General features: G+C 38.8%; 1 protein-coding gene across 1 annotated transcript in view; it reads left to right on the top strand.

Moving 5' to 3' along the window:
- The window catches only part of Rpn9 (regulatory particle non-ATPase 9), a 230,242-nt gene that overhangs the window by 183,435 nt on the left and 31,015 nt on the right, over positions 1–15,792 (top strand). The window contains exon 11 of the mRNA XM_090388956.1: positions 3,836–3,916. Coding sequence (XP_090245082.1) covers positions 3,836–3,916 — 81 coding nt within the window. The remainder of the gene's footprint in view (positions 1–3,835; positions 3,917–15,792) is intronic.

Below are 15,792 nucleotides of genomic sequence, written 5' to 3'. Positions count from 1 at the left end.
GCAACAGGATCTGGAAAGGTTGAGCAGATGGGCTGAGAGGTGGCAAATGAAGTTTAACATTGACAAATGTAAAGTACTACACATGGGAAACAGCAACCCCAGACCAACTTATCAACTCTGTGGTACAACACTGACAGTGGTAGAGAATGAAAGGGACTTGGGGGTGGTTGTGCAGGCAGATATGAAGTTCTCTGAGCAGTGCAGATGGGCGGCAAGAGTAGCTCATGGAGTATTGTCAATGATATACAGGAATTTTTCCAGCAGGGATAAGGAGGTGATTATTCCATTGTATAAGGCGATGGTCAGGCCACACCTAGAGTACTGTATACAGGTCTGGAGGCCTCATTTCAAGAAGGATGTAGAGCTGCTGGAACGAGTACAGAGAAGGGCAACAAGATTAGTGAATGGAACAAAGGGGTGCTCTTACGAAGAAAGGCTTAAGTTTTGCAAATTACAGTGTCTGGAGACAGGCACCAGCGAGGTGATCTGATAGAGGTGTATAAAGCCTTGAATGGTTTAAGCATGCTCAATGCTGATGGGATTCTTCCTCTAGCTCAGAAAAATCACCTGAGAGGGCATAAATTCAAATTGAGGAAAGACAGATGTAGGATAGACGTGCGGAAATTTGCCTTTAGCCAGCGGGTGGTTGGTTGGTGGAACAGACTTCCATCCCTTGTGGTGGAGGTTGATAGCCTAAATAAGTTTAAGGCTCAGCTGGACAGGTATTTTGAACGAACAGAGGGGTGAAGTGGAAGTGGTTTTTTTTTTTTTTTTTGGCTGATGCTACATAAGCTTGCTTTCTTGCATCAAATGCCTCTACTAATGCTAATGCTACTCTGGGGTTACTGCTACCCACATGCAGTACTTTGCAATTGTCAATGTTAAACTTCATTTGCCACCCCTCAGCCATCTTCCCACCTTTATCAGATCCCATCGCTTTAGCATACGGTCATTACTGTCATTATCAACCCTGCCAACCTTCATATCATCTGCATGGACATTAAGCCTGATATACCTTCATCAGTGTCATTGATAAATACAGAAAACAACAATGGACCCAACATCAAACTCCGGGGCACTCGCTAATAACATTAGTCCACAAAGAGCAATGTTCATTGATTACCACTCTGTCTTCTCCCACTCAACCATCCCTTTATCCACAGCAGCATTTTGCCCTTAACATCATACTGCTCCAGTTTGTATCGTAGTCTTCCATGTGCAACAGTATCAAAATCTTTCCTAAGATTCAAGAATATTATATCAAAATTATTTTCTGCATCCAGTTCCTTTGTGACCACATCATAGTATCCAATCAAATTGGTCAGACATGGCTTTCCCTTAACAAAACCATGCTGTGTCCGAGCTATAAGTGAAGTCTTGTCTAGATGATCCTGCAGTGCTTCTTTAACCAGTGCCTCTATTAATTTCCCCAGAACAGAAGTTAAACTTAATAGGTCTGTAATTACTTGTCACCCTTTGATCCTCCTTTGGGAATTGGTGTTACGTTTGCACATCTCCAGTCCATGGGTACTTCCCCTGAGTTCAAGGAACCTCTCATGATTATGGCTAAGTGTTTGCTTACTTCATTTGCTTCCTCCTTTAATATAACTGGATAGATCCTATACACCCTAGGTGCATTTTTTATGTTTATCTTCAACAATTTCTCCTCCACTTTGCTCTCAGTTATTAAAAAGTTATTTAACTCACTACCATAGTTTAACACACCTGGTATTCCTCTCCCTCTGAATAACTCCTCATGTGTAAATGTAGATGCAAAATATTCATTCAGTGTGTTAACTACCAGAGCAGGATCATCGACAGTTGAACCATCGATATCAAGTGGACCAATCTGATTCATCCCCTTCCTTCTAGAGTTTACATAAGTAAAGAACTCTTTGCTGTTTTTCTTTGTGCACTTTGCCAAAGATTTCTCGTAACCTGCGTTTGCCTACCTAACCTCCTTTGTGAATTGATTACTGACCAGCTTATATCTTCCATAGGTTTCTGTGTCACCTGTTAATTTATATGTATCCCATGTATTTTTCTTCTCTGCCGCATGCCTCATTAGTTCATCTGACATAAATTTAGGCCTAAAGAATATTTTTTAGTTTGTATGATAAGCCTCGTAGCTTCAAAGATTAATTCTTTGAACGCTTTCCATTTAGAATTTGCTGTTGGTAACATCATCAGTTCCTGTCTATCCTTCCTGTACATGTTGTACTCTCCAAGTATTGACTTTAAAAACAATCTCAGACCAGACCTCTGTATTCACCTTTTTGAAAGCAAAAACCCTTTCCTTTACCTCTTTGAGTAAGTCCCACATCATCGCACTGTGATCACTGCCACCTAGTGGTTTCTTTATCTGCAGATTCTTAATGCATGAAGAATCACAACTGATAATCAGATCAGGTGTATTACTCACTCTGGTTGTCTCCCAAATATGCTGCTGTAGGAAACAATCATCCAATAAATCCACAAAAAAAAGCTTTGCTAATGTGCGAATGATCAACCCACAAGTTCCAGTCAGTATCTGGGAAATTAAAATCCCCCATTATAAGACATTCTGATTCCCTGACCCACTATTTCTCTGTACAGCTGTTCATTATACTCGTCACAGTCATTAGGCCTATTGCACACTCCTACTCCCAATTTTGCTTTACCAGTGCTTATGTCACACCATACTGACTCAACATTGCACGGCCACCCATGTCAACTGGATGCACTTCCTTAGTTTTTATGTATGTTTCTTAACTAATAGCATAAACCCTCCTCCCTCCCTACATGTCTATCCTTCCTGTACACATTGTACTCCCAAAATTTCAATTTTGCACTCATTATATCTGTGTGACACCACGTCTCTGATATCCCAACAATATCTGCCTTTGATGTTTTGACCAGCACCTCAAATTCATCAAAAAAAATTACTACACTCCTAGCATTGGTGTACACACAAGTATACATGCAACTGTTCTTATTCTTGGCTACTCTAACACAGCCCATGTATTTACGTATTCCCCCATGACTTCCAGCAGTCTCTGAATGTCCTGGCACCTTGTTTTCAATCTTGCAGCGCAAGAATAATAGAAGCAGTGCAAGAATCACTTTCCCCTTTGCCAGTGGCTACTATTAATCTTGGTCTTGGCGCATTATAGCCTTAGTAGCTAATGCGCCAATAAAAACAAAACCAACCAACCAACCAACCAACTATTAATCTATTAGTCCGTGTCTCCCCCCCCAAGCTAGTTTTCCTAGTTTTCTGCTTTTAATCTGGGCATTTCCTGATGATTTCAAATAAAAAATCTACTTAGATATAGAAGTTTTGTAAACAGCAAGGAGGAATAGTGTAGTCACATACAATATTATGGTGATGACCTGCCACCCGTTAATATGAAGTAATAGATGGCATTCATTAGGGGCACTTTGGTGAAGGTCCAGAACACTATCATACACGTATTGATTAAACTGTTTCCTGTTTGGCTGGAGCTTTCATTTTTTTGAGAGAGAGAGAGAGAGAGAGAGAGAGAGAGAGAGAAAATGAATGATAGATATGCATAAACATTAATATTTATTAATTAAGGGAATGTTGCAATCCTTCTATTTTGGTTTTCTGAACATTATTGATTATATCCATTTCAAATAGGAAAAAATTGCAAGCTGGTAATATTATTTATCATCATCTCATCTAAAATCAACAAAAAAAAAAAGTTGATGTGTGATGAAGAAAGTAATGAATGTGCATATTTTTCCTACTTAAATTCTGTACATGTATTTAGAATTTATGGAATATAAATATTGGATTTTTAAATTAATTGTACAATATTTCTTCCCCATGTAGATGACTTTCAAACGGCCAGGAAACCATAGGTTGCTTACTTTTCAAGAAATTGCAAGTGAAGCACAGCTTCCAGAAAATGAAGTAATTATATTAGTGATAAAATTGGATTAGAGTTGTTAAAATTGATTATCTTTCTGCCTATTTTATTTTATTTATTTATTATTATTATTATTAGTTTTTTCTTCTTCAGGTATCTTTTCCATTGTTTATGAATTGAAGTCACTTGCACATACACCTACAAGAACTCGCACATTTGATTAAGGTCGTTTTTCAAAAGAAGAAAATAAATATTTATGAGTAGCTCTTCAGAGCTGATCACTGTTGTCATTTGTATTGTATGCTGCATTTAGCTTTGTATTCCTATATATTAATAGATGGAGTAACGGGAAGTTAAAGAGCTCATAAATATTTATTCTAACTTATCCACACCTCTCATCTTTAAAGCGGTGTTGAGCAAGTTAATCATGAAAAAAAGGCTATATTTCGTTATACATTAAAATCTTGTTTTGAAGAATGTTGGTGGAACATGAATGATACATTTTCAAAGCATATAGGAGTAGTAATATAGTAGTAGTAGTAGTACATTACTACTCCTCTTTGCATTTTATTTTAGTTAAATCGTTAATAAACAAATGAAGATGACGAAACATGCTACAAAATTATATTTTTACCAAGATTATCATTTTGAAAGCATATATTATTTTTTGGTAGTGCACTGAATTGGATTATTATGATTTAACATGTTGAATAGACAATATGTTAGACAAAACGACCTTACTGTTTTGGAGCCCTGCAATTCATTCTTTTGAGTTAAAAAATCTTGATAACAAAAAATAAATTCCCCAAGTTAAAGCTATTGTATTATAGAATCCTATGTGGAACAGAATGAACTGTAGCACAGCAAAATACAAAAGAAATATTCAGAGTATTCCATCCTGGGAACTTGAGAGTATTTAGTTCTCCTATAGTCAGATTATATGTAAGAGTTTCCTTACTGCCGAGCTTCAAGTATCAAGTTAGTATTCAGAGTGATATTCAAAGACATCTCAAAGCAGTTTATTGCAGTGTTAAAGCCTAATTTTTATAGTTGTTTAATTTTTACCTAAATTAAAGAAGTTAGCCTACTTAAAAGTAAAGGAAGACACCATGTGTGTGTAACCTAGCAGTTGAGGCATATGCAAGAAAGCAAGGGTCCCGGGTGCTAAGCGATTTCTCTGCATTCACTGCAATTTTCTAAAAGGTGAATTATAGTTATCTTTTATGTTTCTCTTCTTAATATATCCTTTTATTTAATAGCAGCTTGTTTATCAAAAGTACAAGTACAAGGAAGGAAAGTAACCTTTCTTTATTTTTCATATTTTATTAGACTAAACCCTACTAATTTCGCTTGGTCGCACCAGGCACTGCTCCAGCCTCCCCGTTAGCAGGACCTGTAACCTTGGCAGAAAAGTTCAACTTCCAGGGGCTAAAAGGAGCCAACGTGGAACAAAATATGTTTCCATCTTTAGAGCCGACAAGCTGTTGGCCAGATGCAGAAAATGAACATGATTCATCGCAACCAAAGAGATTGAAAACCAATCCCTCGGCGACAGACTAACCTGCATTCTTAATAATGCACTCGCTATCAGAACAGCCTCTCAGTATGCTATCCCCTTTCTAATCCAAAAACACTTGGAAAGTATTGCAGGGTCTCCCAAGATGGTTAAGAGACTGCAATCAGGGGACTTACTCGTTGAAACTCTAAACTGCAGGCATTCTGAAAAAATTGCTAAAAATGACAAATTTTGTTAGTATTCCAGTGAAAGTAACTCTACATCAAAGGATGTAATATCTATTTGGGACTTGATGAATGTGACGGAAGAAGAAATTAAAGAAGAGCTTCAGGAACAAAATGTAATTGTTGTAAAAAGAATTATGATCAAAAGAGACAATATTTTCACACCTACCAGAAATATCATTCTCACTTTTAACTGTCCAAACTTACCCTCATCAGTAAAAGCAGGATATTTACTTTGCTGCACTCGTCCTTTCGTACCCAGTCTGCTGAGATGTTATAAATACCAAAAATATGGCCACTCTCAAACGACATGCAGAGGGAATCCAGTTTGTCCCAACTGTGGATCCTCCGATCACATTCAGAGTGACTGTTCGGCAAAATAAATGATCTGCCCCAACTGCAAAGGCAACCATCTTGCCTACTCTAAGGCATGTGAGAGGTGGAAAATGGAAAAAAAAAATTGTGAAATATAAAGTTGAAAACAGAGTTAGTTATCAGGAGGCAAGAAAATTAATTGCACCCAACCGTAACTGTACCTATGCCAATATTGCAAAAAAATATCAAACCATTGCCACTCAAACCGATGTTACTGTTCCAAAAGACACATCAATCTCTGACTGGGCTCGGGCTGTCCTCTCTCAGTAACAGTCCATTGCCGTTAAGCACTCAGACCAAGCAAGTAATGTGCCTCTCACAATACCAGCAAAATCTCAATCTCCGCCAGTGAATGCTGCTACTTCAAATAATCATAGTTTGACTTCAAAAAAGATTATTCAGGACACGTTGATGGATGCAGAGTATCCATCCAAACAGGAATATCTGATTCTGAAAATATTTACAGAAGAAGAGATGGACACTGGTCACCCTTCCTTTCCAAAAAGAGACAAACCGAAGCCTGAACGCCATAAGACAGCCATGTCAGGCACAGCTTCTTCTAAATTCAAGTTATGCCTTATATTTTGCAGTGGAATTGCAGAGGCTGTCGTGGCAACATTGACGACATTCAATACTTAATTAACCGCTACTCTCCAGTTGGTTTCTGCCTGCAAGGAACCTATTTAACTCCTCAAATCTCCGTTTCCATAAAAAAACTACTCTTATCTATAGATTATAGATGAGATCAGAATACATCCGATTCTGCTCGTGGTGGTGTAGCCATTTTGATTACCTCAAAGATTCCAGTTAGGCAAATCACTCTCCAAACCCAAATCAAAGCCATTGCTTTAACACTAGTCTCGGTTTATCTCCCACCAAATCATACTTACTTTTAAGACAGCTACCCTCCCCTGTCTGCTTGCTAGGGGAATTCAATGGCCACCATCCTTTATGGGGATCACCTAAATTAGACAGATGCAGCTGACTGATTGAAAGTTTAACTGGATAGATGAAGTTAATGGAAAAACAAAACCTCACTCTTCTTATAAACTAAAAGTTTCTTATAAAACTAAAACTAGTGGCTCGCACCCATATACAGTTGCCTACTGGACAGACTTCTCCAATTGACCTCTCAATTTGCTCCCCGATACTGTTTTCAGTCATGCAATGGTCCGTTCTAGATGATCCCATGGGCAGTGATCATTTTCCAATTGTTTGTAATTTGATTACTACACAACCACCATTAGATCAACCTTGCAGGAAATGGAAATTCTCTAAAGCCAGTTGGGCCAAATTTCAGCCAGCAATCACTCTTGACAAACTATTCAACTACAGCCCATAGATGAAGTTACTGATTATATTACATCCCGTCTTTTAGTTGCAGCTAAGTACTCAATTCCATTAACAAATCCCCCGACCCAACGGCATTTCAACTACTGGTGGAACGAAGAGTGCACAAAAGCAAGCAAAGAAATAAATAAATAAAGCATTTAATTTATTCCGTCGATTTCCAACCACAGCTAATCTAATTAGATAGACGAAGCTAAGAGCAAAAGCGCGTTACATTCAAAAGTAAGCCAAGAAAGATTCTTGGACTCGGTTTACATCTACTATCAATAGAAACACTGACTCTAGACTAATGTGGAAGAAAATTAGGCAGCTTTCTGGGAAGTTTCCAACTGTTCCTTCTCCAATTCTTTCCTGCAATGGGCAAGAACTCTCTGCTCCTCTAGATATAGCCAGTGCCTTGGTGCAAAACCTTTGCTCAGAGACCTATCTATCAGAGACCTATCTATCAAAACAGAGACCTATCTATCAGCTTTCGAACCTCGCTATCACTTCCATATAATCAGCCTCTTCAATATTGTGAATTTTTACAGGCCATCAGAACAGCACGAAACAGTGCCTCTGGGCCAGATGGCATATATTATGTCATGCTACAGCATCTTGATGACAAAAACTTACAACTGCTTCTAGTCTTTTTTAACTGGGTCTTCCTGGAAAATATTTATCCAACCTCTTGGCACCATGCAACAGTTTTGGCGTTTTTGAAACCTGAAAAAGATCCCTCCAGTCCTAATAGTTACAGGCCAATCTCTCTGTCAAGTTGCCTTGGATAAAATTCTTGAAAAAATTATCCACAGTCGACTCACCTGGATCATTGAAACTCAACATCTACTGAGTAATTGTCATCATGGCTTTCGCCAAAACAGGTCCTCCTTAGATCTGATGGTCAAGGCTGAATCTGAAATTCACAATCCCTTCGTTAAAAACGAACACCTTGTTATGGTCTCCATAGATATAGAGAAGGCATTCGATACTACCTGGCAGTATGGCATTCTCAGTGACCTTCATACTCTTGGTCTACGAGGCAACCTGCCCATGTTTATTAGGAACTCCTCAAGAGCTCTGATCTCTCCAGGTCAGATATCAAAATTCCCTTTCTGCTACATTCTCGCAGGAAGGAGTACCGCAAGGATCAGTATTGAGTGCAACCCTGTTTGCCCTTAGAATTGATTCCATCACAAAAGAACTTCCAAATACTGTAGAGGCGTACCTTTAGCTGATGATCTCTCTATTTCTTGCCATTCTCAGAACATGAGATCTATTGAAAGGCAATTGCAGATGTCCCTCAATAAAGAACAAAAGTGGGCTGAGCTCAATGGATATTGTCTTTCCCAACAGAAAATAGTTGCGATACACTTTTGCAGCCAACGCAAATTGCATACAAATCCTGAACTTCGGATTTCAAACTCCACCATTCTGATTGCCAGTAATAATTCTTGGGACTAATCCTGGACAGTAAGCTAAACTTCTTTGAGCATGTTAAATCAGTATGTACTACCTGTCTTAAAAAGATCAACGTGCTAAGAGCTTTATCTGCCCTGTCTTGGGGAGCAGATTGTACAACTTTGCTGCTCTTATATAGAGCACTGATTAGATCCCGTTTAGATCATGGTGCTCCAGTTTGATTCTGCCTGAAGGAGTGTACTACACTGGCTGAATCCTATTCAACATAATGCACTGCAGATTGCAATTGGTGCATATAGGACATCTCCAACTCAGTCTATACATTGAAGCTCATGAGCTCCCTCTGCATCTCTGCAGAAAAATGCTATTACTTAAATATACAGCCAAAATACAGACTTGCTCTTTGCATCCTATTCAGTCATACCTTTTTAATCAACCACTACTCAATCTCTACAGAAATAAACCAAGTAAAATATGACCGGCTGGCCTACGGCTCCTTGAAATATCACAGAATTGGAATGTTCCTCTCCACAATAGGCAACAGATAAAGAATTACTCTCATCCACCATGGACCCCCTTTCCTTAGCTGAACTGTGATACTTATTTTCTTCAATGGGGAAAGAATCATCCACCGGCACTGACTGTGCAACAACTCTATGCTAGCCATATCCAAAGCTGTGCTGACTTCTTGCCAATATATATACAGATGGTTCCAAATCTCTTTCAACTGTTGGAGCAGCAGCATCGTTTCCCTCTGTTATCATATCAGCTTCTCTTCCACTTGAGTGTAGTAACTTTTCAGCAGAACTGTATGCAATACAATTAGCTCTAGAAAATTTGACTCTACACCCTTCTATAAAATATATAGTTTACACTGACTCTCTCTCAGCTCAATTAGAGCAATGCAGAATCCCTCTCAAAAGAATCACCATATTTTAATGAAAATCAGGAGTTTGTTATTGCACATTGATCATCGTCAACAACTAGTTAAGTTTTGCTGGATTCTAGCACATTCAGGCATAAAAGGGAATGGCTGATATATCTGCCAAAAATCCATCAACTTTAGAGCTAACCTCTGTCCCTATTTCAGCACCTGATTATAATATCTTAATTCAAGCAGTATGCCATGCACAGTGGACCGAGTTATGGCATAACCAAATGAATAACAAACTTTTCCATTTGAAACAAGACCCAAAGTTCTGGCACTCGAGCAATCAGACAGTGCGGCGGGAAGTAGTAGTACTCACACGGATGAGAAAAGGACACACCCATCTGACTCACCTCCATCTACTAATGGGCGATGATCCTTCTCAGTGTCCACACTGCTTAGAACATCTAACAGTCAAACATATTCTGATTGACTCTCCACACTATCAACAACATCGAGCTTCAATACTTCAAAATCTGGCTAATCTTGGAGAACCGTTGACATTACGTCGTATCGTTGGAGAGGAGGCAAATGTTAACGAATTTTTCTGCTTTTTGAGATAAATTGGAGTGTATAATCTTTTATGAATAGGTGTCAAAACTGAAATTAAATTGAACTGGCTTCATTGTTAATTATTTTCTAATATTCCTATGAATAGATGCACTATAGCCATAGCAGCTAATGCGCCAATAAACAACCCTTCCCCCCCCACCCTCCCCGACACACACAAGAAAGCAAGCTTATACAGCATCAGCCTAAGTTAAAGAAGTTAGCCTACTTAAGAGGACAGGTAAGACACTTTTCCTGCGTGTGTTTAATTCACCGACCACTAAACTCTGGTGCCTCCGTAGCCAGGTGGGAAGGAGCAGCAGTGCATAACACATGCTTCTTGATTAGACCGGGGTTCGAGCCCGTAACCACCAAATACGGAGGATGCGAAAAGGTCAGGGAATGACCACCGCATATTCCCAGAGCAATATGGCCTTAGTTGCTAATGCTCCTAAAAACCAAATAACGACAACTAAACTCTTTGTACTGGTAGCACTGCTCTTGTGTTCATTTGGCAGTACTGGAAATTGGAGAGCAGGCTACACCCCAAGGTCTTAAAAGGAACCAAAATGGAACAGAAAAGTAATACCTTGCACAGTGCGGCTTCAATCAGCACAGGATTCACTAAAATGCAGCATTTTATAACCTGTGACTGATGATTTGGTTTATAATCTGCGAAATTTTCATCACTCGCTTGTTCTAGATCTTTCTGCAAGCTTATACAATGCTCATGCGCATATGTACTACTGTATATATAAGTATTGGCATCACTTACTTCCAAAGGTAGTCTAAGTTCAGCTTCTTCTTAAGCACAGGTGTATCCTTCTAGTGATTTTTTTTCTCAATGATCCCTTTATTATGAGTGAAAAAAGAAAGGGATGATATCAAGGCAAAGCAACGTAAATGGTTGAAATTAGAAGAGAAACTTGAAATCACCAAATGCCACGAAGAAGGCTCTTCATTTGCCAAATTCGCATGAGACAAAGGAATAAATGAATCATCTATAAGAATTGCAAAAGAAAAGAATCAGTACACATAGTATGGAATGATTACCAATTCCTTTGCCTCGAAACAATCATAAAGAAAAGGAGCTCTCTAATGGTAAATATGGATAGAAGATTGTGATCAGAAGCGAATCCCGTTAAGTCAAATGGAAATTCAAATGAAAGATGAGTAATTTCAACACGCTTAAAGAAAATGTAATGGAAAAAAGTACAGAGAAAGGGCAACTGGTGAAACATTTTTGGCAAGTCGTGGTTGGTTCTTTTGTTTTAAAAAAATGCTCAGGGATTCATAATGTTGGTATTGTAGGTGAAAGTGCAAGTGCAGACAAAGATGCTGCCAAAAAATTTCCTAAAGAATTTATAGAAATTATTGAAAAAGGTGGGTACAAAGATAACCAAATTTTTAATGTTGATGAAACGGGTTTTTTTTGGAAAAAATTGCTTTCTAAAACTTTTCTATCAGAAAATGAAAAAGCTCAACCAGGTTACAAGGCGTCAAAAGATCATCTGACACTTTTGCTGGGCAGAAACACATCTGGAGATTTTAAATAAAACCCATGCTTGTGTATTGTGCAGAAAACTCCCTGGCACTTAGCGGTTCTGCAAAGAACGCTCTTGACCTGCAGTCAAACCTTATTGCAAAGAAACAACATGAATTTTGAAGCTTTGTCGTTATTGGATAATGCACCAGGGCAATCCAACCGGACTGTGTAACTTTAATGAAAATGTCAAAATTCATTTCCAAAATTGGACATGATCTTGGATTCGAGTCTTTGGAAATGGCTAGTGTTTGAGAGTACACTGATGCATATTCTCAATAATGATACTGTCCTTAACTTGGACCAAGAATGGGCATATGAGGAAGTGGAAGAAAGTCCAGAGTGTAATGAAGGAGCTAGTAAAGTGCGAGAAAAAGAATTTCCCTTATAAGAACTTTAAAATATGTTTAGAGCAGTGGAAACTGCTTCAGACTTGATTATGAATCATGATCCAGATGTAGAGCATAGCATTAATGCCCGATGAGCGTTAGAAATTGCCAGTCAATTTAACCAAGAACTCAAAAAAGAAAAGTATCAGAACAAAATGGTGCAACTTAGATTAGATAGATTTTTCTTTAATTAGTAAAATTTTCTAGCTCTCATTTTTTTAAAATAAAATTGTCATTGTTTTTCTTTTTCAAAATAAAGTTAATCAATTAATTCCATTCTAATTCTACCTCATTACTTTTTTTTTTTTTGTCCTCTCCTTTTTCCCATTATATATATTTTTTTTTCTGTAAACCCCAAACACGAGAGGTATCAGAAACTATAGTACTTAGTACCGTGCTTGGGTTGGAGGTTGAGAAGACGAAAGAAGACATTTGTTGACATTGGACTTGAACTTCTGTAGACTGTAATTTTCAGGAAATACGTATGAAGGAAGGTTGTTCCAGAAAACGGCAGTTGAATGAATAAACGAAGGAGATCAAAAGTTGGTTCTGTGAGTTTGTAGAAAAGGCATGCATATCTGTAGAAAAGGCATGCAGCAGAAACAGTGCCGTCTATGAGACAGCAAGTGGGGAGACTCTGTTAGAGACGAATCATTAATTAACCTAACTGCCCTCTTCTGAACGGAATCAAGAAGCCTGAGAGAGGTTTTGAGGGCACCACCCCAGATGTGGGAACAATATTCCATGGCAGGGCGGATTTGTGATTTATACAGAGTGAGCAGCTGTTTGGAAGAAAAGTAACACCGAGAGCGAAAGAGAAAACAGTTTTTTAGATGCAGAGGAAGCAATATTTGTAATGTGCTTGTGCCAAGAGAGATTAGAAGTCAGGGTAATCCCCAAAAGAAATTTATAATTTTGCCTAGAAATTGGAGTGTTACCAAAGATAAGCATAGGAGTAAAAGAATCCTTTTTGTGAGATTAGCATTAGTAGAGGCATTTGATGCAAGAAAGAAAGCTTATGCAGCATCAGAAAAAAAAAAAAAATAAAATAAAGTAAAATAAATATATAAAAAAATAACCATTTCCACTTCACCCCTCTGTTCGTTCGAAATACCTGTCCAGCTGAGCCTTAAACTTATTTAGGCTATCAACTTCCACAACAAGGGATGGAAGTCTGTTCCACCTACCAACCACCCGCTGGCTAAAGGCAAATTTCCGCACATCTATCCTACATCTGTCTTTCCTCAATTTGAATTTATGCCCTCTCAGGTGATTATTCTGAGCAAGAGGAAGAATCCCATCAGCATTGAGCATGCTCAAACCATTCAAGGCTTTGTACACCTCTATCAGATTACCTCGCTGGTGCCTAGTTTCCAGACACTGTAATTCGCAATACTTAAGCCTTTCTTCGTAAGAGCACCCCTTTGTTCCATTCACTAATCTTGTTGCCCTTCTCTGTACTCGTTCCAGCAGCTCTACATCCTTCTTGAAATGAGGCCTCCAGGCTTGTATACAGTACTCTAGGTGTGGCCTGACCATTGGCTTATACAAGGGAATAATCACCTCCTTATCCCTGCTAGAAAAATTCCTGTATATCATTGACAATACACCATGAGCTACTCTTGCAGCCCGTCTGCACTGAGAACTTCATATCTGCCTGCACAACCACCCCCAGATCCCTTTCATTCTCTACCACTGTCAGTGTAGTACCACAGAGTTGATATGTTGCTCTGGGGTTGCTGTTTCCCATATGTAGTACTTTACATTTGTCAATGTTAAACTTCATTTGCCACCTCGAAGCCCATCTGCTCAACCTTTCCAGATCCTGTTGCAGCAGCATAGTGTCAGTAGTGTCCTTGACAACCCTGCCAACCTTCGTATCGTCTGCAAACTTGGACATTAAGCCTGATATACCATCATCAATATCATTTATAAATACAGAAAACAATAAAGGCCCCAATACTGAACCCTGAGGGACTCCACTAATAACATTAGTCCACGATGAGCAGTGTCCATAGCAGCAATTTGCCTCCAATGCCACACTGCTCCAATTTGTGCAGGAGTCTGCCATGTGCAACAGTATCAAAAGCCTTTCTAAGATCCAAGTATATAATATCAAAGTTATTCCCTGCATCCAGCTCTTTTGTGACTGCATCATAGTATCCAATCAAATTGGTCAGGCAAGACTTCCCCTTAACAAAAACATGCTGTGTCCGAGCTATAACTGAAGTCTTGTCTAGATGATCCTGCAGTGCTTCTTTAACCAGTGCCTCCATTAATTTTCCGGGAACAGAAGTTAAACTCACAGGTCTATAATTACTTGTGTCAGCCTTTGATCCTCCTTTGTGAATTGGGGTCACATTTGCACATCTCCAGTCCATGGTACCTCCCCTGAGTCCAAGGAAGCTCTCATAATTATGGCTAAGGGTTTGCTTACTTCCTTTGCTGCCTCCTTTAATATAACTGGATAGATCCCATCCACCCCGGGTGCCTTTCTTGTGTTTATCTTCAACAATTTCTCCTCCATTTTACCCTCAGTTATTACAAGATTCCCTAGCTTACTGCTAGAGTTGAATACACCTCTGGCATTCCCCTCGCTGAATAACTCCTCATGTGTGAATGTCGATGCAAAATATTCATTTAGTTTCTAAGCTACCTGAGCAGGATCATCAACAGTTGACCCATCAATATCAAGTGGACCAATCTGATTCATCCCCTTCCTTCTAGAGTTTACATAAGTAAAGAACTCTTTGCTGTTTTTCTGCGCATCCCTTGCCAAGGATCTCTCGTAATCTGCCTTCGCCTGCCTAACCTCCTTTGTAACTTGGTTACAGATCAACTTGTATCTATCAGAGGCTTCTGTGTCATGTGTTAATTTGAATGTATCCCATTCAAATTAACCCATGTATTTTTCTTCTCTGCCATATGCCTCATTAGTTCATCTGACATCCATTTAGCCTAAACCTTGAACAATATTTCTTAGTTGGTATGTAAAGCCTAGTAGCTTCCAAGATAAGTTCTTTGAACGCTTCCCATTTTGAATTTGCTGTTGGTAACATCATCAGTTGATCCCACTGTATAGAATTTAAATACTGTCTCAGTCCATCATAGTCGCCTTTACGAAAGCAATACCCCCTTCCCTTTACCCCTAATGGTAGTTACCTCTTTGAGTAAATCCCACTTCAGCACACTGTGATCACTGCCACCTAGTGGTTCATTTATCTGCAGATTCTTAATGCATGAAGAATCACTACTGATGATCAAATCTAGAGTATTACTCCCTCTAGTTGCCTCCCGAACATGCTGATGTAGAAAACAATAATCCAATAAATCCACAAAAGCCTTGCTAATGTGTGAGTGACCAGCCCCCAAATTCCAGTCAATATCTGGGAAATTAAAATCCCCCATTATAAGACTCTCTGATTTACTGGCCCACTCTATTTCCCTGTACAGTTTCTTATTATACTCATCAGAGTCATTAGGCCTATAGCGCACTCCTACTCTCAATTTTCATCTCCCAATTGAGATATAAGACAAGACTGTGTTTTAGAAGGGTTGAAATCAACTAAGTTGTCTTTGCCCCACTGGAGAATTACCTGAAGATCGGTATTTAAGGAATTGGTAGCAGATTTTCGAGAAGTTGAA

Source organism: Mastigoproctus giganteus, chromosome 14 (genome assembly GCF_048544385.1).
Source record: "Mastigoproctus giganteus isolate SK-2022 chromosome 14, ASM4854438v1, whole genome shotgun sequence".
Classification (NCBI taxonomy): domain Eukaryota; kingdom Metazoa; phylum Arthropoda; class Arachnida; order Uropygi; family Thelyphonidae; genus Mastigoproctus; species Mastigoproctus giganteus.
The sequence above is the reverse complement of the archived record's forward strand: the minus strand, read 5'-3'. Positions and strand labels throughout refer to the sequence as shown.